The sequence below is a fragment of the Panulirus ornatus genome, chromosome 42 (genome assembly GCF_036320965.1).
Source record: "Panulirus ornatus isolate Po-2019 chromosome 42, ASM3632096v1, whole genome shotgun sequence".
Taxonomy (NCBI): Eukaryota; Metazoa; Arthropoda; class Malacostraca; order Decapoda; family Palinuridae; genus Panulirus; species Panulirus ornatus.
In genome coordinates, this window is record NC_092265.1 from 9,074,580 (window position 1) to 9,102,278 (window position 27,699).

General features: G+C 47.8%; 1 protein-coding gene across 1 annotated transcript in view; it reads left to right on the forward strand.

Moving 5' to 3' along the window:
• The first annotated feature begins 225 nt into the window (after positions 1-225).
• The window catches only part of LOC139761893 (uncharacterized), a 100,552-nt gene continuing 73,078 nt past the window's right edge, over positions 226-27,699 (forward strand). Inside the window, exon 1 of the mRNA XM_071686478.1 lies at positions 226-899. Within this exon, the coding sequence (XP_071542579.1) occupies positions 422-899 (478 nt within the window). The 5' untranslated portion in view covers positions 226-421. The remainder of the gene's footprint in view (positions 900-27,699) is intronic.

A 27,699-nucleotide genomic window follows, 5' to 3' on the forward strand; every position in this document is an offset into this window, starting at 1 on the left:
TATTACGAGATTTTCCGGGAAGGCAATCGCATAGACTCCTCCCCCTCACGCGGGGCGCGTGCGTGGCTCCGCCCCCGCGCCGCAACATGTCGCCCATCTACTGAAGTAAAGTTCATATTATGACGAATCTCTAGAATCATACATATATCGCCAACAAATCTACAGAGAAGCGGAGTCAAGTAGTATAAGCGAGGTAGGAGGCGTGTACGGTGGGCTCTGAGAGTCCACTTCTGGCGACAACTGGCGCCCCCCAGAGGGTATAAGAAGGAGTGGGTGAGAGGGCGGCGCTACTGTGTGTTGCGGGGAGCTGGGCCGCCCGTGTGTGTGTCTGTGTGTGTGTGTGTGACGCCGCCCGTGACGCCCTGCGCCCCTGGATGTCGGGTAGCGGCCCGCCGCCGGCGCTGTGACCCGCGCCGCCACAATGCCCAGGTGCTTCATGGCTAAGAAGACCGGGGGACGTCACTCCCCATACCCATCACCCCTGAGAGACCGCTCGCCATCCCCCATGGACCACCGTAGCGGCTGGACGCCCCGGTCCCCTACGGCAGGAGAGACGGCGCCCTCGCCGCCGCCCTCACACACCACCGCCCATCACCACCACCACCACCACCATCACCACCCCCTCAACCTGCATGTCACCCCTGCGCCCCCTCCCCCTCAATACTACGCCCCCGCCCCCCTGGAACTGGGCAGGCCAGGGCCGGACGCCGCCTACCATGTGTACCCGGCGGGGCACGTCGAGGACGACCCCCACCACCTGTACCACCTGCCGCGGCCAAAGGTGGAGGTGGGGGAGGAGGAGCGAGTGGTGGAGGTACACATACCAGAGGTGGCCAGACCTGACCCCCAGCGACCCCACCACCCACACTACCACCACCCCGTCACACTCATATACAACGGTGAGTACAAAACCCTCGTAGTCCAGAGTCGCTTGTCTGTACGTGGCGCTCAGAGTGCCTTGAGCGAGCCCTCTAGGTAGACGCCCATGAAAAGCACTTCCCGACGACGCCTCTTAGGGTCGTGGTAATCCTCGTCATGTAATTAGCGATGCTTGCCGCCGAAGGAGGAGAAACCATCATGCACAGGTTCATCTGTCGCTCCACAGCAAAGTTACAGATAAAAACTTTTCCTCATTTTGCTCGCGAGAGATCACACACACACATCTACCCACCTACACACCTGCAATCACTTACCCTCGAATATTGTTGTCTCTACGGCGCTTCACAGCCCCTCATACCAAAGACACAACATAGCAAAATTTCCCCCACCCGTCTCCTCCCTCCAAGATTACGAAATTCAGTCGGAGGAGGAGGAGGTGATCTCGACCCCAGCGACGCAGAGCCACCCGTACGGGCCCCAGCCTCTTTGGGCTGCCCCCAGCGTTGAAGTTCACGGGAGAGTGTGTGTGTGTGTGTGTGTGTGTGTGTGTGTGTGTGTGTGTGTTCGCCCAGTCAAGACACGTCGCTGGGAATAACTCATGACAGTTTATGAATCATTCACCTGGGAATGTGCGTAACAAATACGCTTTTTTGACATATCTTCCTCCAAGCGTAGGACTGACATGACATGTTCGTTTTCCACTGATATATTACTGATATAGCGTATACGCACAGCTTCGCTAGACTGTTTCTTTAAAAGGGCTTGTATTCCAAGGATAACTGACTTCATATTTTTCATCGTATATCTGGTATTATTCGTGATGTGAACGCGACAGGTGTGGAGATAACACGTTAAACCTCCGGGTCTTAACGTGAGGTCAGAGTTCAAGGTCAAGCGCGCTGCATCACGGTCATCGACACAATAGGTCACGACACGGGGTCACGATTTATTCGCATTTTTTTTTCCTATGTTCTTCATCACACGGGACTGTGGCCACAAGTGACTCCATGAACACAAGGGTTTCGACCCCTTTGAGCGAGACGGTCCAACTCTGGATCATGATGACTTGGTCGCTCTTAAGGGTCAGGTCAAAGGTTAAGTCAACATGACCAGAGGTCGTTAACTAGTTCTCAAGGGGTCATTACCCCTAGTGAGATATAACCAGGGAGATATTTGATTTAATGACTGACTAATCATCATACAGGATTGGAGTGTACGAAACCCCCCCAATATATCATGTTCTCATACGTATATCTTAGCGGGTGTGTGACGTCATACGTGATCATACGATCATCAACACTGTCTATACGACGTGGCACGGACGTGTTCCAGGGGATGAGGACTTCCTCTTCCGTCTCCAAGGAGTTAGTGAATAACGTGACCCCCACCGACTTCCACCCCTCCACCATACCTTCAAGAACGCTAGAAGCACCAGAGGGTCATGAGTAAAAGGGGATATGTTTTGAGTGCGATTTCTTGGACTTCGGTGAACTCAAAGCTTCACCCTGAGGAACACTAGTGCAGCGAACACACAGGGTTAAACCCCCCAGAGCAGCTGTCCTCCTCCAGGCTGGTGAATGACACTGTACTAGGCCTAGTTCGGCCTCCCCTCCACCAGTCACTCCCCGGAAGGTGCTGTATTCGTGGATATAAGGTTGCAACAACGCAGTCTTCAGTACCACAGCCCCTTAACCCTCATACCTTAAGATTGAATCATAACAAACGGGCGCAAACATGAGATAAAAGTGTATTAATCTATGTTCATTACGGTCAAATTAAGTTCACTAATTAGTGACGACATTAATGAACTTAATACTCACTAAGATCTTCGTTTTATTTACAATCTCATGACTCTCTCGCCATGCAAATGGAAGGTAGCACTGGCCCCTCATGGCGCAGTACTTTACATGGTCAAAATATTCGGATATTTTCATTATCCTACGCCGAAAAAATGAAGTGAAAACCAATGAACTACACTTGGGAAGAATGCCTTCGTTCACCGAGACGTAAGAGAAAAGAATCGGTTGTGAGAGATGTCCGATGAACCATATCTAACGAGAGCTTGTATCTATAGATACATACGTAACGAGGTTATTAGTAACTATAGATACATATGTCACGAGGTGTTGGTATCTAGAGATACATATGTCACGAGGTGCTGGTATCTATAGATACATGTGTTACGAGGATACTGGTATATATAGATACATATCTGTGGTGGTTATTGGTACCAGACGAATTCACTGATATCCACAGATATACATATGTGACGAGGCCACTGGTGTCCGCATGTATCCATACATGACTACGTTACTGGCATTCATAGACATGTATCTCTATATCCTAATTATATATATATATATATATATATATATATATATATATATATATATATATATATATATAGTGTCTAAATGACTATAAGAATCTGATGAGAGACTTTAAAAGGAAACTAGGTCACAGGAGGTCAAAAGTTGCTGGTCAATGTTTGAGTGGAAGAACGCACTGAGGGTTTGAAAAAAAAGGGGGTTGGGGGTTGGGAGGGAGATGGAGATTGATGGATATTTAACCTGAGGTAATGGATGAGGCTGAGTGTGATGGAGTGTGGGAGTGCGGGAGGCATACAAGTGTGTGTGTGTGTGTGTGTGTGTGTCTGGGATGTTACCATGATACACTCGGCTGTTGGGGGACGCTGTACGCATCGCGATTCAGTTACACAGAAATGATGAGAGAGAAAAATGGTACTTGTCCCTTGGTCATATTCAATGCACTGAACACTGGCGGTGCGGATCGTGAGCACGACGGCACGACCCTCGCGACACGACCTTCATGGGTGAGGTGAAAGAAGAGAAAAAGGGCCATCATATGATCCCAAGGGTTATTCTCTCGTGCTTAAGGGTCGTCCCGTCGTGCTCAGAGGTCGTCCTGTAGTGCTCAAGGGTCGTACCGTCGTGCTCAAGGGTCGTCCTGTCGTGCTCAAGGGTCGTCCCGTCGTGCTCAGGGGTCGTACCGTCGTGCTCAAAGGTTGCACCGTCGTGCTCAAAGGTCGCACCGTCTCGTGCTCAAGGGTCGTCCCGTCGTGCTTAAGGGTCGTACCCTCGTGCCCAAGGGTCGTACCCTCTTAAGAGCTCAGGGGGTCGTCCCCGTCGTGCTCACGGGTCGTCCCCGTCGTGCTCAAAGGTCATACAGTCGTAGTGGGAGTCACAGCGCTCACCCATCCTCCAGCCAAACCTCAAGGCGTTTGCTGCCTAATTAGAACCCCTCACCCTACCCCCCCCCTTTTTTTAAGGGGGGTCACTAATGAAAACACTTGAGGTTGTAAGTTTTTTTTTCTTTTTCATTAAATCCCCCGGAGGGAGGGAGGGAAGGAGGAGGGAAGGAGGGAAGGAGGAGGGAGGGAGGGAAGGAGGTGGGGAGTGTTGGGGTCTCAGACAGACACCTCTCCCTCCCTCCTCCTCCTCCTCCTCTCCCTATAGAAATAGTCGTAAGGTCGATTCATAAAGCTGACAGTCAGGCTGGCTAGCCCTTATAACAAGTGGTGTTTGGCTTTATACCATATATCTTCTTTTTTTTTTTTGAAGACGTTCACACGACTTTAATCGAGTCGTCTGGAGTACGACTCTTGGGTACAACGACCTAGCCTCTCTCTCTCTCGACGACGACTCTGACCTCCTCAAGCACGACAGGTCAAAACCTCTCCAGCTGGGGACGACCACTTGACACCTTCGGAGGCGATGATTTTGAACCCATGAGAACGACGACTTAACACTCTGAGTACGACGACTTAACACCCTTGAGTACGACGACTTAACACCCTTGAGTACGACGACTTAACACCCTTGAGCACGACGACTTAACACCCTTGAGTACGACGACTTAACACCCTTGAGTACGACGACTTAACACCCTTGAGTACGACGACTTAACACCCTTGAGTACGACGACTTAACACCCTTGAGTACGACGACTTAACACCCTTGAGTACGACGACTTAACACTCTTGAGTACGACGACTTAACACTCTTGAGTACGACGACTTAACACTCTGAGTACGACGACTTAACACCCTTGAGTACGACGACTTAACACCCTTGAGTACGACGACTTAACACCCTTGAGTACGACGACTTAACACCCTTGAGTACGACGACTTAACACCCTTGAGTACGACGACTTAACACCCTTGAGTACGACGACTTAACACCCTTGAGTACGACGACTTAACACCCTTGAGTACGACGACTTAACACCCTTGAGTACGACGACTTAACACCCTTGAGTACGACGACTTAACACCCAGAGCATTACAATGACATCCATCATCTTACCTTAATGATTAAATCATCATAGTTAAGGCATCAATTAGTGTACCTAAGAAGGGGTCGAGTCATTGTACTCTGAGGTTATTAATTCATACAAGGGGTTATTAATTCATACTAGGGGTTATTAATTCATACAAGGGGTTATTAAATTATACATGGGGTTAAAAATTCATACAAGGGGTTATTCATTTATACTAGGGGTCATTAATTCATACTAGGGGTCATTAATTCATACTAGGGGTTATTAATTCATACAAGGGGTTATTAATTCACACAAGGGGTTATTAATTCATACAAGAAGTTATCATTTCATACAACAGGTTATCAATTTATACAACAGGTTATTAATTCATAACAATACCTGACTATTCATCTCCGTCTATGTTTTCATATCAATATACACTGTCTATTTTCAAAAAAAAAAGATCCCTCGCGTCCACACCTCACACATACATTATCACTGGCACAAACTTATGTACTCTTAAGAACTTCGCTGACTGAAATGTACCCAACCGACTCTCTTAACCGCTTACCTACTTAAGAAAGAAAGAAAGAAAAACTCTCAATTGCGCGTACAGATTAACAGAATTCAAAATACAGGAGGGTCTGTCAATATTACCGGGAGACAGGGGGGGGGGATGTGTGTGTGTGTGTGTGTGTGTGTGTGTGTGTGTGTGTGTGTGTGTGTGTGTGTATATATATATATATATATATATATATATATATATATATATATATATATATATATATATATATATATAGGGGAGAAAGAATAATTCCCACGTATTCCCTGCGTGTCGTAGAAGGCGACTAAAAGGGAAGGGAGCGGGGGGCTGGAAATCCTCCCCTCTCGTTTTCTTTTTTTTTTTTTTTTTTTTTTGAATTTTCCAAAAGGAGGAACAGAGAAGGGGGCCAGGTGAGGATATTCCCTCAAAGGCCCAGTCCTCTGTTCTTAACGCTACCTCGCTACCGCGGGAAATGGCGAATAGTATGAAAAAAAAAAAAAAAAATATATATATATATATATATATATATATATATATATATATATATATATATATATATATATATACATCAAACGGTCTAAAAAAAAATGTACAGGACTTACTTTTCATGATGTGGCCACTTTGGTGGTGGGGGAGATGGGGGGGAGGGGTAGGTTTAAGTGGAGGGTAAGGGGAGAAAGGGAAGGAAAAGGGGAGAAGGGATAGGTATGGACCCATCCCGACCCCGTGGGGGACGGGGCTTCATCCTCCCCCACCCCACACCAACTTCCCCCGGGCACACCACCCTCGTATAAACTATCGATTTACACCCCAGCTGTAAATGATTTAATGGTGTTTTCTTTTTTATATCATTATCGATTTAAGTCATTGATCCTTGCACACTGCTTCCATCATCATCATTATTGCTGCCCAGGGAAGAGAGAGAGAGAGAGAGAATGAGGAAAAAAAAAATTACTGGCCATTCAATTTCATGTCACAATACTTGTACAGTAAACCAATAAGATTATCAGGGTTACAAGCTGTACATGAAGATTATCAGGGTTACAAGCTGTACATGAAGATTATCAGTGTTACAAGCTGTACCATGAAGATTATCAGTGTTACAAGCTGTACCATGAAGATCATCAGGGTTACAAGCTGTACCATGAAGATCATCAGGGTTACAAGCTGTACCATGAAGGTTATCAGGGTTACAAGCTGTACCATGAAGATTATCAGGGTTACAAGCTGTACCATGAAGATTATCAGGGTTACAAGCTGTACCATGAAGATTATCAGTGTTACAAGCTGTACCATGAAGATTATCTGTGTTACAAGCTGTACCATGAAGATCATCAGGGTTACAAGCTGTACCATGAAGATTATCAGTGTTACAAGCTGTACCATGAAGATTATCAGTGTTACAAGCTGTACCATGAAGATCATCAGGGTTACAAGCTGTACCATGAAGATTATCAGGGTTACAAGCTGTACCATGAAGATTATCAGGGTTACAAGCTGTACCATGAAGATTATCAGGGTTACAAGCTGTACCATGAAGATTATCAGTGTTACAAGCTGTACCATGAAGATTATCAGGGTTACAAGCTGTACCACGAAGATTATCTGGGTTACAAGCTGTACCATGAAGATTATCAGGGTTACAAGCTGTACCATGAAGATTATCAGGGTTACAAGCTGTACCATGAAGATTATCAGGGTTACAAGCTGTACCATGAAGATTATCAGCTTTGCATTTGTTACCTCAAAAAAATATCATATTAAGAATTAAAAGCTACACCACAATATATGATTACATGTAGTTTTTAAGAGATTAATCATGAATATTAATCAAAAAGTAAAAGATTACAGTTCGTACCTTGAAAATTATCACGCCAAGGGTTACAAGCCGTGACCTAACGAAGGATCGATCATACACTTCGTTACAAGCTGTCCCACAACGAAGGATTATCATATACAGCGTGACAAGCTGGAACCTAACGAATGATTATTTGTGGCGTGACAAGCTGTTCCGTAACGAATGGCTGAATACAGCGCTAGCAGGCTGTAACCTAACGAACCACTGCACACGGCGGCCCTAAACGAAGGAATTCATGGAGCGTTACGAGCCTGTAACAACGTAAAGGAGTTGAAAAAATCTACGTAACGCAGCGGACTTGACCATTTAGATTAATCATCCGTGTTATGTCTGATGGCTGTTGTGTGTGTGTGTGTGTGTGTGTGTGTGTGTGTGTGTGTGTGTGTGTGTGTGTGTGTGTGTGGATCTTTGAGTGGTTCATGCGGGTAATCACCACTTGCAAGGAAAGTAATTACTCATAAAAAAAAGGCCCCAATTAGGACAATTACTTCAACGCCCAAAGGCATAACTCTTTGAGTAAACGCTGGTTACCGAATGACTAATGGTTAATAAAACTGGAGAATAATCATAAAAAAAAGAAATTAATCATTATCTCTCCACAGGGAACTACTTTACATAAGAAAGACTCATGAGGACTTCGTGCAAATCAAGTACAGTTTTGTTAAACGTATTTTGCGCGTGTAATTGTCGGTATGTTCTAAGTAACTTGAGAGGGACAGGGAGAGAGAGAGAGAGAGAGAGAGAGAGAGAGAGAGAGAGAGAGAGAGAGAGAGAGAGAGAGAGAGAGAGAGAGAGAGAGAGAGAGAGCTAAAAGTGACTACCACAATCGTTATATATATATATATATATATATATATATATATATATATATATATATATATATATATATATATATATATATATATTAAAAAATATAACTGACATCAAATCACCTTTAAATTCCACTTCTTTCAAGGACAAGAGGCGTCTATCTCGCGGGCTGAATCCCACATCAACATAAACACATGGATTAACCTCTCCCTGCCTTGTACATTCACGACCAAAAGATAAAGAAGAAAAAAACACATATACCAAAGAAAGTGTAAGTAATTCTTGAGGTACTGGTCGTCGGTAACACGTCGTACCCAATGGCGCGAAAACCTTATCCCCAAAAGGTTCATTGTATGGGGTAGGATAAAACAGAGGAAGGCGAAATGCACTTCAGATTCACTGAAGTCCCTGGTACAGGGTGTTTGAATGAAGGTGTTGAGGGATACGATGCAAGTTACTTCGTCTATGAATGTTCCGTCTGGCCATATATATATATATATTCGAGTCTTTCATTCACTCAGGGTTTTTTCAAAGACATTAGACAGAGTGGAGGTCATGTAATACTCCTAAGTCAGGTCAATCACACTGTGGCCTTGAATTTTGACCTTTTGACCCCGAGTTCAACTGGGTACTTTATAGTCTTAAGAGAAACAATGATGCTAAGAACTGATACCATTCAACCAACCTGGACGTGGACGAGTGTACATGGAAACGGAACTCGTCATCAAAATCGATTCGAAGTGTGGTAGTGACCTTGACCTTTGACCATTTGACCCCTAAATCAACAGCGCCGTTGGTGCCTCCCCTTAGAAAAGCTGCCAGCCAAGTTTGATCAGAATGGGACGATGGGGTTTTGCTGGTACAGCGCGGACACTGGCCCGATGACCAGACGGGGGGAAGATGACTGCTGCATGAAAAAGGCAGGCAACCAACCTCACGTGTGTTCCGCGGTGCTGTAGTATTATCTCTACATTGATCTGATCAAGCAGGGGGTGAGGAGGAGGAGGAGAAGGATCGTTCATATTGATCGGGTAATGTAAGGTGTGAGGAGGAGGAGGAGGACGAGGAGAAGGAGGAGGAGGAGGAGGAGGAGGAGGAGGAGGACGAGGAGGAGGAGGAGGAGGAGGAGGAGGAGGAGGACGAGGAGGACGAGGAGGAGGAGGAGAAGAAAGATAATTCTGGGGGTAACAAGAAGGAAGGAGTATGGAGAGAGAGAGAGAGAGAGAGAGAGAGAGAGAGAGAGAGAGAGAGAGAGAGAGAGAGAGAGAGAGAGAGAGAGAGATTTCAAGAAGATGGCTTAAGCAGGGTTTTTTTTTTCCTCTTCAGGGAATTTACTGATCCGAACTCGTGCATCAGCTGATCTTCGCGAGGCATCAGCTGGTGAGGCGAGAACTGATGAAGCAAGCATCAGCTGGGTGGGTGTGTGTAGGGCATCAGCTGGCGTTAGTTGAGGCATTGTCGGTTAACTTTCCCTGGGATGTTATTGTTTTTTTTTTATGAAGTCGAGAGAGAGAGAGAGAGAGAGAGAGAGAGAGAGAGAGAGAGAGAGAGAGAGAGAGAGAGAGAGAGAGAGAGAACCTTTACTCCCTCTGCCTCAGAAATCGACCTCCAGTACGAATGTTCCACCGCGTTACCCATTCTAAAACGTCAGACACTTTACACTTAAAGATACTTACGGATACTTACAGATACTTACGGATACTTATAGACAGATAGATCTCCCCCTTCAGGAGGCAAACTTGCACCTTTCTTTTTGGACCTATAACGATTCTCTTCTGCCTCTCCCTCTCCCTCCCTCATACTAGATAACATATTCCACTAGTGGTGTTCGAATGTCCAGGCTTACGATCAAATATTAATCTCTAGTCCATCTAATCACGTCCGAATATCCCCCTTCAGCGTCCGAATATCGTCTTTGACCCTGCAGGTACAGGTCTAGATATTCATCTACCCATACCTGTCTGAATATTCTCTTTACCGTCCCCACGCAAATTTGAATATCCTCTTTTACTGCCCTCAGTACAATCCCAAAAATCCTCCTCCACTACCCTAAAACAAGACCGAATATCCTCCTTCACCGCACTAAAACAAATTCAAATATCCCCCTTCAATGAACCCAAACAAGTCCGAATATTCTCTCCAATGTCACAGATGAATTCCGAATATCGTTTGCCACCGTCAAAGTAAGACTCCGAATATCACCACAGACCATCTACTCACAGGCCCTTTAAAGGACCATCCTTCCACCGTCCAATTCAAATCCAAATATCCTCGTTCACCGCCCTACAACCGAATCCGAATATTTCGTCCATTCAGCTATTCTATGGGAAGAGAACGTTCCACAGTCGCTATGAAAGAGCCCCATACGTCACCCAGCCACTGTAAACGCGTTTATACGGCCTCCAGCCATGTGAACGCACCCAGGACGTGCTCGAGCCACCCTGAACGCGCCCAGTGCGTTCTTAAGCTCCTATGAACGCGCTTTGAACCCGAGGATGTGTCATTCACTTTCCCCACACAGCGAAATGGTTACATGTCCGTAAAAAAAACGCTCGTATAAAGTGAACAATGAGCGTCCGTGAGTAATTCTGAGCGTCTGTGAACGCTGTGAGGGCTGCAACAGACGTGTGAGTAGAACTCTGAACGTGTGAGAAGTGATGAACGCGTGAGGGAAGCCGAGAACGTCGGCGGACAGTGAGATTTTGACGGAGAACGGGAAATGCGAGGAGAGAAATGTAAACGCGAGTTGAGCACCGTGCGAAGGCTTGAGAAGATCCGAGAGAGCGCAAGAATAAAGTTTTACGAACGCGCAAAATGACCTCCGAACGCGAAGAATGCGCCATGAACACCTGGAAACGCACGAGAAGACTTGAACGCATAGGGTGAGACCTGAACGCGTAGAAATAAGTTATACATGTTCTCTGAAGACCGAGGGGACGCCATGGATACGATAGAACGCTAAGCGCTTGACGAGAAGGAAAGCTTTAGGAAGAGAATGAACGCCCCTGTACGGCTGTGAACGCAAGACGAGCGAGCGAGCGCTGTGCGACCAGGACCATGAGAACGGCGGGAAAAGAACGCATTCGTGAAGAAAATCCGTCTGTGCAGTTCAGTAGGAACTTTGAACGCGTGAAGAGCGCCCCGGACGTGTCCACTGGTCGAATGTGAGCGCGTGAATGACTGCATACATAATCGTGCGTAAAGGAAAAAAAACAACAAAATAAACGCATTCAAACTGTGAACGCGCGAACGCATTAGAACCCCACGATCGCCGGAGAACAGCGCGAGTGAATTTATAACTTAGATCGCGCGAGGAGGAGAACAGCGAACGTATATAGAAGTGGACACGGTATAAACACGGAGAGGGAACCGTGAAGATGGCGACCACTCGCTCTCTTGCTCCTCCTCCTGCTTCTCCTTCTTCTCCTCTTCTCCTCCTCCTCCTCCTCCTCCTCCTCCTCCTCCTTCTCTCCCTCCTCCTTCTCCTCCTCCTCCTCCTTCTCCTCCTCCTTCTCCTCTCCTCCTCCTTTCTCTTCCTCCTTCTTCTCCTCCTCCTCCTCCACTTTCTCCTTCTCCTCCTTCTTCTCCTCCTCCTCCTCCTCGGCACGTATGACCGGCTTTGCAACACCTCTGAAGTCCGTCCGATGCACAAAAACCCTTAACCCAACAGGATTCCCTTTTCTTTTAAGGGACCTGGGATATAGGAGCCCTTAAACTAACAGGATTCCTTTTTTTTCGGGACTCTGGACACAAGAGTCCTTAAACCAACAACAGGGCTTTTATTTTTAACTTTAGGGACCCTGGAGACATATAGGGGCCCTAAAACCCATTTCTTTTTTTTACTTCTTTTTTATGATTTAAGGGACTCAGATTTTCTCTCCTCTTCCCCCTCCCCTTTTTTTTTTTTATTAGATAGTACAGTGAAGACTTTGGGGAAACACCCCGCCCTATTCCACCCCCGCCCACCCTTTTTTTTTTTTCGTAAAGAGGAGGAGGCGGTGGAAGGGGGCGCTGCTGGATCACCACACCCCCTCCCCTTTCCCCCTGTGGGAGGTTAGTCATGAACTGTCCCTCATCCTGAGAGGCGGGGGGAAGTGGGAAGGAGAGATGGGAGAGGGAGCTGTCTCATGAGAAACGCCCCCCCCCCTTTTTTTTGAGGGGGGCGGGGGCTGGCTGGCTGGGCTGTCGTGGTATGGTGGCACAGACTGTTGACAGTGGATGCCCCCTTTTGGATAAGGCTGGAGAGTCGTTTCCCCCCCCCCCCATTTTAAGGGAAGAGGGTGACGATGGATCCCTATTCTCATTTAGGGAGTGGACACACTAGGATGCTCCCCCCCTTTTTTTTTTAAAGGTGGGGGGGGAAGGGAAGTGGGGTGAACTAAGCTCCCTTCATTTCTCAAAGGGAATCCTTTTCTTCTTGTAGGGTCGAGGATGGCTTAGAAATACACGCTTTACAATATATACATATATATATATATATATATATATATATATATATATATATATATATATATATATATATATATATATATATACTTGTCGCTAAGGTGCTCCTGGTCTCTCTCTCTCTCTCTCTCTCTCTCTCTCTCTCTCTCTCTCTCTCTCTCTCTCTCTCTCTCTCTCGGAGGGATGGGACGCGGGGGGAGTGTGTCTTCTCTCTCGCGGGGAGTGAACGAAGGGAATAGGGAGGCTGCCTGACTGCTCCTTTTTCTTTTTTTTTTTCTTTTTTTCTTTTTTCGGACCGTCCCTTTTGAATCCCCCCTTTTAAGGCGGGCACCCAACCCTCTCGACCGACCGAAAAGGAAGCACAGGTTTGATTCGGGCACGCGCGCGCGCGCGCACGCGAACAAGCGACCGAGAGAGAGAGAGAGAGAGAGAGAGAGAGAGAGAGAGAGAGAGAGAGAGAGAGAGAGAGAGATTGTTGGAGTGTGGCCACAAGAATGGAAAAAGCTATAAGACCCTCGGCACAACACGGGGGTGGAAAAAAAGAGAGAAAAAAAAGTTTTAAAACGAAAAAAAAAAAGCTTTTTGGTTTGTTGAATGAAAAGATGAAAAAAAAAGTTGTGCGATTTTTCGAATGTTGAGGAGAGAGAGAGAGAGAGAGAGAGAGAGAGAGAGAGAGAGAGAGAGAGAGAGAGAGAGAGAGAGAGAGAGAAATGATAATATATCGTATTCTAACGGAGTCGAAGAGATCCCATAAGAATGCCGGGGTGTCAAATCGAAAACGACGTGGAGTGAGGCGTATCAAGGGCAAAAAGGGACGAAATATGTATGAAAAGCCGATTTCAGAAATAGGACATAACGGGAGAAGCGGGTGTAAAGTTCCTGCTGTTCTGATGGAAAAAGAAAAACGAAAAGCGGGACAGAGACGTGGTGGTGGTTGTCAGTGTTGGTTGGCTGTGAGCAAAGAAAGACGTGATGGAATTATCTCTTCCCCCCCCCACAAACGATATATATATATTCATGACAGAACGCCCGATGAAGCAGCGATGTCCCTGTATATCAGCTAAGGATAATGCACACAGTCACCCTCGAACATCTTCAAGTCCCAGAGTCAGGGACGAGGTCGACAAAGCGGGTACGGGAGGCACCGGTGGGGCCCTACTTCTCCCACATCCACGAAACATATCGAAGTCATCTCGCCCTCCTCCTCCTCCTCCAACCCACTTGACCTACACCTCCTCCTCGGGGTTAAAGCCCCTCCAAGATCGGTCCTCGAGAGTACTTCGTCCAGAAGCGGAGCTCGGCCGGACCGACACAGGAGGTGAGAGACGGGCCTTAAGCCGTTACAATCCCTGGTCTCCAGATCTGGCGCTAGGGGTAACGTTACCCGACCGACTTCAGTCGGACACCCTCGCTCACCTCCTCCCAGTTGGTAACAGAGGACGCTGCTCAGCGCTGTGTCCTGCCTCCTCACACCCTCTTGTCAACTAGTCCGCTCACTACCAACGGAACATTCTAAACCAGTACGAAATCACCTCTCTGCGATGATCGCAGTCCAAACATTCCCTCACGCATGGAGTTAAAGTATCAAATTACCACTTACCCATTTACCTTCTACCCCTTAGATCAATCGTCAAACTACAGCTTCCTTTGTTAAATGCAGTGTATGTGTATGTGGTTAATCCACCATGCCGTTTGCTCTGCTGGGAGTCGAACACCGTCCCCCAGCAACAACAAAATAAAAAAAGTCCCACAGGTCCGTTGCAAAGATACTGTCGTCACGAACGGTAAGTTCTACATCTTACATCCCTCACGTAGTTCATGATTTGCTCACACTGTGCTCTCCCTAGAGGGGACTGAGGCATATGCTCCCACAACGGGATATAATCGACAGAAGACACGACAATCACGTGACGTAACACGTAACGCCCTGAGCACTACGGGTCCGACCCCTTTAGATGGGTCAGGTCAAGGGCCAGTGCGTCGTTGCGCCTTAAGGCTTCGTACCGTCGTGTTCGAGAAGCTTATTGCTGCACAGCTGTTATGGTTCTGAAAGTTGATACGGCACGGATGATATGTGACTTATGTTCCTCGTTGCTCCTGACGCGGTTCACAACGTTTTCCTGACGCGGTTCACAACGTTATCCTGACGCGGTTCACAACGTTTTCCTGACGCGGTTCACAACGTTTTCCTGACGCGGTTCACAACGTTTTTCTGACGCGGTTCACAACGTTATCCTGACGCGGTTCACAACGTTTTCCTGACGCGGTTCACAACGTTTTCCTGACGCGGTTCACAACGTTTTCCTGACGCGGCTCACAACGTTTTCCTGACGCGGTTCACAACGTTTTTCTGACGCGGCTCACAACGTTTTTCTGACGCGGTTCACAACGTTAGCCTTTATAATCTCTTCCCCCACAAATGACAGAGGCCTCGTCCATCACCTCACACAAACGCATTACAATACGAATGAAAACGACCCGCTCGAACCCAGGCAACCACGGATAATCAACTTATCGATTATACCGGAGCGATGAACGCGTTCCAAGATTCTCAACACGGAAATATTCTCTTGAACAACCCCCGCGACGCAGCCTCGCCCAGCGCGGTCGTAGCGCCTACGATCTCACTCCCATCGAGACTTCGGGTCTGTCCGTTGGATCGGTGACCCGTGAAGGGTCCCAACCCCACCGTACCACGACTGGAGGGAGAGGATCTGGAAGGAGACTGATAAGAACTCTTCACCAATCCCCTCCTACTGTATGCGAGCATGGTATCCCACATCTTGGGACCTCTGTGTGCGAGATTTCGTTGCACTGAATACCTAGCGCCTCAGAGTCTGTTCCGTCTTGAAGGAACTGACGGTGTATGCGATGACGGGGCTCGTCTATCCGTTCTCAACGCTTTCTATTCGTTATGGAGACGGAAGGATCGAGCCGGGGGAAGGAAGACGGTGTCGTGGGGGGTGGCTGTTGAGGGGTGTGAAAAATTACGACAGCCCCTCTAGCTAAGACTTTACGGGCGCAGCCGCGTCTCTCGGTGCAATGCTTCGCATCTCTCTGTGAAGTAATCGCTCGGCAGAAATCGCTGGTTTTAGTTACGGCTCTTCGTCGTCCGCTTAACTACGGCAAATCACCCAGTTCCCGGGGCCTAACTAGCGTGAAGATAAGTCCTGGAAATACGATTTTCCGGTAGAGGGGAGAGCTTCTGCCAGCCAGCGAGGCTGGAGTTGGGGATTCGCCACCCCACAATTCTGGTAAATTAATTCCCGCAGGTGTACGAGTATATATACCTTTTGTGTACGACTATATGTGCTTTGATCCTCTTCTCCTTCTCTCACCAGTGTCGTGGTTGGCTCAGTGTGGGTGTGGGGGAGTCAAGGGTTCAGCATGACGAAACACGACCATTCCTCGTGTCTTGTTTGGGGTTGAGTTGTCGTTCTTCTTTCCTATGTACCGAATGACTGCGTTCTCTCCAATCCATCATTACTTACAAGAAAAGTTAACGGGTATTTCTCTGTCAATCATCTGGAAGCCTACGTACTCTCTCCATACTCATCTCTAAGTTTCTGGTACTTACCACTGTCATAAACAGGTTCTTGGAAAGGACTCAATCGTCTTTTGACTGTCTGGATTCCTTTGGATTACCTCTGCATCTTGGGTGTTTTGTTTCTACCTCATTCCACCCCATCTTCTCGACCTCGCGGGCGACACGCCAGCAGCCTTGCTGGGTGGGTGGATACCTGTGTACCTCCGTACAACTGACGTGTCCGCACGACTGTACCAGTGTTTATGGTATTAAGCCCAGGACAGGATCTGTATAGATCTCTTCTTCGACGTCCGTAAATTCTCTTGCGATCCCGGTGGTGCGTCTTGTACGTATGCGGTCTGAATTCTGGGGGTCTGGTGGCCGATGGTACCGACCAGGTATACACGTACCGTCCATCAGGAGTGGTCATAACATCCATTCAGTACGGGAGTCCCCCTATCCTCCTGAGTGCCGTCGTCCAATTACGCTGACCTCGACCACCTGAATGCTAGCTAGCACCTCCCTCTTAAGACACCGACACACTCCCTTTAAGCACTGACACCCCACACCCCCACACACACTTAAACACTGGGGCATTCCACAGAGAAGAGTGGCACCGCCCCACTCAAACATAAGCACTCTCCATTTCAGCAAAACTTTGCTTTCCTCATGTATCATCTTAAAAAGAATTCCCCAACCTCATTCTCCTCCTCCTCCTCCTTCTTCGTCTTCGTCTGAAGCTCTAACTCTACCTGTATTTCTTTTTTTCCTTTTCGCAGACCGCTGTATACGTTCACGCTAATGATAACCAAACTATTACATAAAAATGTCTGGGCACATCGTCGTCATGGGTCTGCGCATACGGCGACTTTTATGACGTCTGCGCATACAGTAACGTTGAAATATCTCTCGTGTAGTTTTTTTTATCATTTAAACATGCGCGCCCTCCCGTACGCATTGTATATTTTGATCAAAAGTTGCTACTTTTCCTTCAGCCACGGTAACTAATCAATGCGCAGAGGAGCTGTGTGCCCGGTAACGTATATACCTGACCAATTTCCGTGAGCTGGATGCCAATGCGGGAGATCTTGGCCAATGGGGTTACCAAGATAATCCCGTCCATTTGCTGAAATGAGAGTGGCTAATGGGTAACACGGCCCTTAAAAGAAAGCAGTCGAAAAGTGTGGCCAAATGGGTTACGAAAGATAATCACGCCCGTTTGCTCAAATGGCACTGGCTAATGGGTGATCCAGCCCGTTACAAGAAAGCAACCGAGACATGAACGATATGACCAGAGAGTGGACCTCCACCCGGGTATGAGAAGCCCGCTCACACGTTCCTGGTGCTCCCTCCCATCGCTCGTGACCCAGACCATCACCCGTCGCGTCCTTAGCGACACAAGCCAAGCTTGCTACTCAACACCTCAGGGAGGAGAGAGAGAGAGAGAGAGAGAGAGAGAGAGAGAGAGAGAGAGAGAGAGAGAGAGAGAGAGAGAGAGTCGACGACGGCGACTCATATCCAGGAACACTCGTTCGAGGCGTCACACGCAAACCCCCTCGCCACCCGTGAGCGACCGCGTGTATATGATATGTGTATATGTAGTGAACTACCAGCTGACCGCTGGGTGTGGCCTGGCATCATCGGCGGGCATGTAACGTGATGTGTTCTTCCTCGTAAGAGATGACTACGAGGGACAGCACCCCCACACACCATTTTCCAAGAACTGATGGCAACCCAATTCACGTTTAGCAGACACGAGAAACTCGTCCATCCCTCGCCACCTAGGGCAAAAGGAGGAGGAGGAGGAGGAGGACCCAGATGTTATCAACCATCCTCTCTAATCTTCCTTCGTCGATCCCACACCCGACTGAAAACTTAGTAACCTCATCTCAGCAACCGCAAACGAAGTCTACTCAACCCAGCAACAAACAAACGCTAGTACCCCCGCTAAGGAAAGAGGGCCCTTCCTCCCTCCCCATCCTAACGGCAACCACACGAACATCGCTTTCGCTGCCCGTCCCCGACCCCCCCTTCTTTTCGAGAACCACAAACAACCGACGCCGCAAACGACGTTTCTATAACCCGCCACGAACGACACGCAAACAACGACCACCCGCACAAACAATCGACGTCGCAAACGACGTTTCTACAACCCGCCACGAACAACACGCAAACAACGACCACCCCACAAACGAACGCGTTTCCAGACACCGCGGCTGACAAACAACCAGGCCAACAGCCATCGAAAAATATAACCGCCCAAACAACCTGTCCAAAAAAAAACAACAACAACAACAACTCATCCCCCACCTAACAACCGCTTTGGCCGCGGAACACGGTGAAGCACAGAGGGCTGGACCTGGGGAAGGAGGGAGGAAGGGAGGGAGGAGGAGGTGGAGGAAAGGGGCCGCCCTGCTCAGCGGGTTATTGAATTTCGGGACGGCCACCATCAGGACATCTTCGGAAGGAGGGGAAGAGGAGGGAGGGAGGGTTGCCTGCTGCTGGAGGAGGAGGAGAGGAGGGAGGGAGGGTTGCCTGCTGCTGGAGGAGGAGGAGAGGAGGGAGGGAGGGTTGCCTGCTGCTGGAGGAGGAGGAGGATTTTACCCGCGTATGGGAATCTGGTCTAACTTCTGGACCAGTGGTCCGCGTGAGTCGGTCAAAGGAAAACCCGACGGGCCCGCGGACCTTCAGTCGTCGACGTCTCTCTCTCTCTCTCTCTCTCTCTCTCTCTCTCTCTCTCTCTCACACACACACACACACCGTCTGTTTGTCTGTCTGTCTGTCTATACGCGACTATATCTATGTTATTGCTTGTTTTACTTAGGTATGTACGCATTATTCTATCCCCCTATCTAGCTATAATCTATCTATCAATCTATCTATCTGTATATATATATATATATATATATATATATATATATATATATATATATATATATATATATATATATATATGTACATACATATATATCATGCTTTCATGCATAATCGCCTTTTCCCGCGTTAGCAAGGTAGCGTCAAGAACAGATGACTAAGCCTTGTTTTTCCAAAAGAAGAAGGATATGCCAAATTACTACATGTTCCAGTAGTCACTCTCACATCCCAGCTAGAAATCCCAGTGTTTACTATCCATCGCCAATTACACACACACCTTCAACCCTGCCCAGATAGACATTCACGCCCTAACCCGTTCATAAACCCAAATATTCTACCTCTATTCCCAAACTACAGGCCTGGACATTCTACCTCCATTCCCCTACTACAAGTCCAAATACTCTGCTCCCTTTGTCGACCACAAGCCCAAATACTCTACCCCTATCCCCTCTACTACAAGCCAGAATATCCTACCCTAATCTAGGGCTACAAGTCAAGAGAACCCAGCCTCTATTCTCTCTCTTTCTAACGACTTGCAGACTACAAGCCCGAAGACTCCCTCTACCACAACCCCGAATACTTTACCCCATTCTCGGGCCACTAGTCCAAATATCCTGCCTTCATTCTGGGCAGCTTAGAAATCGCATGTTACCTTCATGTTCCCCTCAGCTACAACCACAATGAAAAGCCTTATCATCTCAGCTACAACGCGGGTTCACAACCCCGACGGGAGAGAGAGAAAACAAGAAAATATCTTCGTTATTCTACTCTGGCCTCGAAGCAACATGCCCAGCATTCTCCCTCACAACCTGGACTTGAGAAGGAAAGGCCAACGGACATTCTACCTCACAGCGAACTAAAATGCCAGGCATTCTACCTCTCACTCAGCCTCAGATATGATCGTTCACCCAACCGCCTTACCCTTCAGCCTTTGCCATACGCTTCAGGTTTCCAGGCACAACATGCGCGCATTCCATCATGTTTCAGTGCGTACCTATCAACTTCGTATTTCGCACGTCGTCTTCATCCCTATCGCTAAATTTTCGCGACCCTTTTTTTTTTTTCTTTTTTTTCAATCCCTTAAAATTTCCGTCCTCCTTTCAAATGCCTTCTCTCTCTCTCTCTCTCTCTCTCTCTCTCTCTCTCTCTCTCTCTCTCTCTCTCTCTCTCTCTCTCTCTCTCTCTCTCTCTCTCTCTCTCTCTCTCTCTCTCTCTCTCTCACCGGGCGCGGATCCCTCCTCCTCCTCCTCTTCGCTGCCAGTCTAAAGCATCAATTTCCTCCCCGCTCACTTCACTCATTATTCACCAAGTCTTTGGCTTCCTCAAGTCTTCTTTTCTTAAGATTTTCGTCTAATAAACTGATCTTCGTATGTCCCCCCCATCCCGCTGCACCATAAGAAAAATATGTAACTCTCTGGTGTCCATTTCATCAGTCGTGTGCGAAGTGATGCCCTTCCCTCCCTCCCGCCTCCACTCCACTCCAACGGGGACGTACGTGCCGCTACGCAGCGCATCGTCGGTCTGACGTCACCGTCAATCGCTCCGTCAGTCGTGAGCGACGTCGTGTCCACGGTCGTGCGAACATAGGAGCGAGCATCGCCTCGCGTCATGACGCACATGTTCGCTGTCCTGATTCACGGTGATTCATCCCATCATATCCCACGGTGATTCATCCCATCATATCCCACGGTGATTCATCCCATCATATCCCACGGTGATTCATCCCATCATATCCCACGGTGATTCATCCCATCATATCCCACGGTGATTCATCCCATCATATCCCACGGTGATTCATCCCATCATATCCCACGGTGATTCGTCCCATCATATCCCACGGTGATTCATCCCATCATATCCCACGGTGATTCATCCCATCATATCCCACGGTGATTCATCCCATCATATCCCACGGTGATTCATCCCATCATATCCCACGGTGATTCATGCCATCATATCCCACGGTGATTCGTCCCATCATATCCCACGGTGATTCATCCCATCATATCCCACGGTGATTCATCCCATCACATCCCACGGTGATTCATCCCATCATATCCCACGGTGAATCGTCCCATCATATCCCACGGTGATTCATCCCATCATATCCCACGGTGATTCATCCCATCATATCCCACGGTGATTCATGCCATCATATCCCACGGTGATTCGTCCCATCATATCCCCACGGTGATTCATCCCATCATATCCCACGGTGATTCGTCCCATCATATCCCACGGTGATTCATCCCATCATATCCCACGGTGATTCATCCCATCATATCCCACGGTGGTTCATCCCATCATATCCCACGGTGATTCATCCCATCATATCCCACGGTGATTCGTCCCATCATATCCCACGAAAGTCACTGTCTACCTTCGGATGATTTCACAAAAGTTCGAGAGAATGAATCATAAACGATATTCTCGATATTCGGCGAATTCATCTTTTGATATTCTTGGTATAATATTCTGCACCGAAGGTGACTCAGCCTCTAAAAGCTTCCGGACTAATCATACATAACCATATCGTAATGAATATGTATATGTGTGTGTGTGTGTGTGTGTGTGTGTGTGTGTGTGTGTGTGTGTGTGTGTGTGGGTGTGCGTGTATGTGATTCAGTCTAACACGTCGGCGACCCGGAAAGCAGCCATGGCTAGCTTCTGCCGCCCAATATTCTTCGTGTCTCTACCGGTCGGGTGCTGCCCAGGAGGAGCAACACAGCGCCACACGTACGACGACGGTAGATCACCGCCTGGGCAGAGAGAGAGAGAGAGAGAGAGAGAGAGAGAGAGAGAGAGAGAGAGAGAGAGAGAGAGAGAGAGAGAGAGAGAGAGAGAGAGAGAGAACTCACCCGCTCTGAATTCCTTGTATTCCGAGAGCGAAGGTTATTTTCATATATGTATTTTTTTTCTCCCGCACGTTGGAGACGGTGGTGGAGATGGTGGTGGTGGTGGTGGTGGAGGTGGAGAGGGGGTTGGAGGGTGGTTTAGAGTTTCCTTTTTTTTTTATATTAAGAAGCGGGAGCGGGGTGTGGGGAGGAGGATGGGGTGGGTGTGTGTGTGGGGGTATGTTTCCTTGACAGCTATCCACCACCGGCCGTGAAAACCTGATCAATTGACTGGGGTCAAATCGACCAAGAGTGGAGGGTACGGATGGACGTGGCGGAGGCGGAGGAGGAGGAGGAGGAAAGGGAGAGGGGAGGGGGAAGATTGCGGTGTCGGCGGCGCTTTCCCTCCCTCCCTCCCCTCTGATGACAAAGAACCCCTCCCTCCCGTCTGGCATTACTTACGGCACAGCGAGCTGCATTTAATTGGGGGGCGGGGGGTGTCGAGGGTGAAGGTGATGCCGCCGCGCAGACGGAATGTCCAAAGCGGGGAAAGTGGGGGGTTAAGAACTGCGTGTGGTGTTGGGGAAGGAAGGAAGGAGGAAAGCGGGGGTGTGGGGGTAGGCAAGATTCTTACTCCTCCAGTCATCTCATCACACACCACCCCAACACCCCACAACACCCCCCACTCCCCTTTCCTCAACTTTCCCTTCCCGCCGAATCGATATTTTTAAAGACTGAAATATACTGATGGAGGAGGAGGAGAAGGAGGAGCCCGCCGTCGGCAGGTGAGAGAGAGACAGAGAGAGAGAGAGAGAGAGAGAGAGAGAGAGAGAGAGAGAGAGAGAGAGAGAGAGAGAGAGAGAGAGAGAGAGAGGCACCCTCCTTCGGTGTCTGAGGACGGTGTGTTGTGGAGAAGGAACACCCAACACCCCCTCCTTCCTCTCTCCAGCAGGCAGGTCGTACAGCGGCCACACTCGCTCTCCGTCGATGATTTCGCAGTGGTGGACATTAGAAGGCTCGCGAGACGGACTGCCTAAGAATGCCAGGGTGTCCCGGGACAGTAGGTGTGTCATAGGAACGTTCAATCTGCTCGATTCCTCCTGCGTGCTCATGGACGGTCACGGGGCCGCCCGGGTGTCGAGCCAGAATAGATTTTTGAATCCTGGTTTCCGGCAGTCTGTCCACAGTTCACCCAGCTGTTCATCCTCCCCTAAGAGCTGGTCGATAAAATGGGTACCTGGCTTAGGCTAGTGTATATATATATATATATATATATATATATATATATATATATATATATATATATATATATATATATATATATCAGGCCTTCTATCGTCTGTCTTCCCCATATTCCCCCATGCGTCAAACATGAAGAGACGGCGTGGACTCGAACCCAGGACCACCTGGGCGACAGCCAAGCCGTGAACTGCCTACCTCGACACCACGTGTACATCACGCGCCTCGAGAGCTGAAACGATGGCATTGGCCTCATTTCAGGAAGCAGCGACGCTGACCACAGCGAGTTCAGACTTCAGATGGAACTGCTGAAAGGTGATCTCGTCTACCACCTTGTAGAAACCACACACACACACACACACACACACACACACACACACGAGTGTAAAACTCTCTCCCCGTTAACACACAGATAGTAATCACACATACATACATACTCTCTCTCTCTCTCTCTCTCTCTCTCTCTCTCTCTCTCTCTCTCTCTCTCGACGACTCTTTTAAGCCAACACCTCCTCCTCCTCTTCCTCCCTCTCCACTCTCAAACTTCTCTCCCTTTCCCCCCTCACCCACCCAACTATGTTGGGGACGCCTCTCTACCCCCCGCGCCCCTAAACCCCTCCCCGTCTGTTGGGATGTCCCGCCGCGATTGGGAGACAGATCTCTTGTTTCCGTGGTCTGGGTGGTTGGGGGGGGGGGGGGAAGTGGATGAGGAGGGGTGGTAAGGGAGGAGGAAGAGGAGGAGGAAGAGGAGGAGGATATATGGGGGGGAGGGCGGAGAGAAGAGGGAAGGGAAGGGAAGGGAAGGAGGGGTGGAATGGGGCGGGATGAGTAATATGTTGTTTGGGCTCCGGTAAGAAAATCGAGAGAGAGAGAGAGAGAGAGAGAGAGAGAGAGAGAGAGAGAGAGAGAGAGAGAGAGAGAGAGAGAGTGGGGGGAGGGGAGAGGGCGGAAAAACACATATAAACCTGAGCCAAGCCAGACTGTAAGAATATCCACATTAACAATGTGTATCTGTGCTGGCGACTGTGAAAGTCAAACAACCTATTTTTCTTTCTTTTTTTTTTCTCCTCTCTCAAACATTTACCCGGTTTTTCCTTTATTTTTTGAAAAGGCCGAATCATTCTACCCCCACCCCTGGTGTAAGCTGGCTCCCTTTTCCTCTTTAGCGCCAACTCGTTTTCTTTAATTTTTCTTTAGAAACTTGTAAATAAAAGTATTATAAGTCAGTATTATAAGTAAGGTTCAAATATAACAGTCAGTATTATAAGTCGGTATTATAAGTGAGGTTCAAATAAAACAGTCAGTATTATAAGTCGGTATTATAAGTGAGGTTCAAATAAAACAGTCAGTATTATAAGTCGGTATTATAAGTGAGGTTCAAATAAAACAGTCAGTATTATAAGTCGGTATTATAAGTGAGGTTCAAATAAAACAGTCAGTATTATAAGTCGGTATTATAAGTGAGGTTCAGTCCCTCCCTCCCTGCCCATCTCTGTCTTAATCATCCAGGGTCGTTATGGAGGACTTCGTCCGCTTCACCGTCAGGATACGTCCCTGCCGCGTTATTTATGTAAATGTATGCAAATTTCAGGCCCAAAAAAAGAAAAAAAAGAAGGCTGTAAAATCTGCTCATAATCCAGCAAATAGAGTTAGCGGCGCTTACGTAGTAAATGCAACAAGACCTAGCCAGGCCACTCTCTCTACTCTCTCTCTCTCTCTCTCTCTCTCTCTCTCTCTCTCTCTCTCTCTCTTTCTTTCTATCTATATATCTATCTATCTCTCACTCTCGTACCCTTATCTCCCTCTCCTCTCTGTCTAACACACACACACATACACACACAATGCCTCATCTCTGTCTCTCCCTCTCCCTCTCTCTCTCACACACACTATGCCTCATCTCTCTCTCTCTCTCTCTCTCTCTCTCTCTCTCTCTCTCTCTCTCTCTCTCTCTCTCTCCCCCGCCTCTTTCTCCCAGGCCGGGGAGAAAAATACCACATATCTGGGCGGGACCAACACTTTCTGGGTTATAACCAATAAAATACTTAATTTTCCTGGGAATAAAAGAGAAATGTTTTCCCCAGGATTTGTTCGCCTAAGTGTTCCGGCTGCAGCTGGGAATTTATATATTTGTTTATCCTGGGTTTGAGAACAATAAATGAGTTTTATTTCAGGTTCGTGTAAGTGTGTGTGTATGTGTGTGTGTGTGTGTGTGTGTGTGTGTGTGTGTGTGTGTTACCGGACTCCTCCTGTTTGAGGTTACAACGCTCTGGGCAGGGCTGTGTTACTTCCAGTGGACGGAAAGGAGCAGTATGGTGTCGCGATGGTAGGGGGTGAGTGGAGCCTCCCTGCTTCTTATCGGAGCGTCGCCTTCGAAGTGGTTTCGCCTCTCTAAGTGATTCCGGCGTTGTAGATTCAACGGGGTATTATACGTACACGTACACATAGGTATTAGGTATACACACACAGTATACGTACACATAGGTATTAGGTATACACACAAGTGTAAATGCCGGAAAGTACACATTTACAATTTTCTATATTTACACCCCCCCCCCTCCCCAGGACCACTTTTACAGGGCTCGCGCGAAGTTGTGAGGTGTGCGCTTTGGTCAGGAGCAGGGAAAATGAACGGGTGCCCTTTTGGAACCAAGGAGTTTACGATATGACCTAATCGAAGGCGATTTTATTTACACTCGCTGTGTAACCACATGCAGGCGGAGTACGGTAGAACATACACTATATATATATATATATATATATATATATATATATATATATATATATATATATATATATAATCCCTAATTCTCAAAAATAATCTATGAGAACGAACTGTACATGATTTCGATCAGGCGATCCTCTGTAGGAATAGAAAAAGTATTCAATTATTTTGAACGTTAAAGCCTTTGGAAACTGCCACTTGTTCAGCTCACTCGTGAACACCGACTCTTCGCTCTTACTGCTATCTGAACATACGCGAAGCGGGTCTGTTCATCCCTGCATCGAATGTATATGTCAACATTCGTACACCGACCACCTACATACACGTATATATATTCCCACTTGAACACACAGAACTACGAGTGGTAACCACATATTATCAACAAAGATACCGGAACAAGGCTATGAACATGTTATCCTTCTCTACACGAGAGGTAATTGCACTTAACCTTATACCTACCCCCACACTGACTACACTTAACCTTATACCTACCCCCACACTGACTACACTTAACCTTATACCTACCCCCCCACACTGACAGCATTTAACCTTATACCTACCCCCCCACACTGACTGCACTTAACCTTATACCTACCCCCACACTGACTACACTTAACCTTATACTTACCCCCCATAACACTTGTACATCGAAGCTATTTGGACATAAGCGGAACGTGCTGTACTCCTGCACATCAAAGTTTAAAGCTGTATCGACAGATTCGGCCCCCACATTAAAACAGAACAAACCAACAGTTCTCAGTTCCAAGCCAGCCTTCCTCGTGGGTCGCACACCCACGGTCAACACGCCACATAGCCTTGCACAGAACCTTCGTCTGCCGACACTCGTCCACCAGCCGCCCATCACAGGAAAAGACACACACAAAGAAAGAAAGAACAGAAACCACATCTCTAGCAACTCACGACTTCCTCTCTTCGTCTCTAAACACCGAGAGGAGACTCGTCAACATTCAACGCGATGGGTTAGGATAGTCTTCCCGCTGATACAATATGCGACCGAAGTCGATCCTTTAGACTCCGATGAGGAATATGGCTTTAGAGGATACCCCCACGCTCAGACGGACAGACACACGTACACTGAGCTGTATAAGGTTTCCCCCCTACTTCAGCAAGAGAAGTATACATGCCTATATACATTCATCTAAGTTGGTTACCTTTCAAGGAAACTCACTCTGTCCAATGAAACCTCATCATCCCACTTCATGGCACACTTTAAGACGTGTTCTCTTCTCCTCTCCCTACCCTAGTCTGCTGGGATGATCTCTCTCCTCTTCGTAGATCGTGCCACGAACACTGTGTTGCTTCGTAGACCCCAGAATGGGCGATGCTACTACACACCCTGTAGTTTGCTCCAACAAGTTCTCCTTCAAGTCTCAGATGTTTCGGCTAATGGCGTTCTTGCCTCCTTCGTCCCACGACCGTTCCTAACCCATCCTCTGGATGTCACAAACGCCGCCATTCCATCTTTCACCTTCATGGAGTGATCCCTGTTGTGCACTTTAGATTCGACGGGCTAATCCTAGCTCATTCCAGAGATTTGAGGATTAATGCGACGTCACTCCATTCTCTCGTTCTGATACTCCAACTCCTACATTCTACAACACATCCCATCCCACCCTCCAAAACTAATCCCTCCACACACCCCACTCCTAAACCTTACCACAG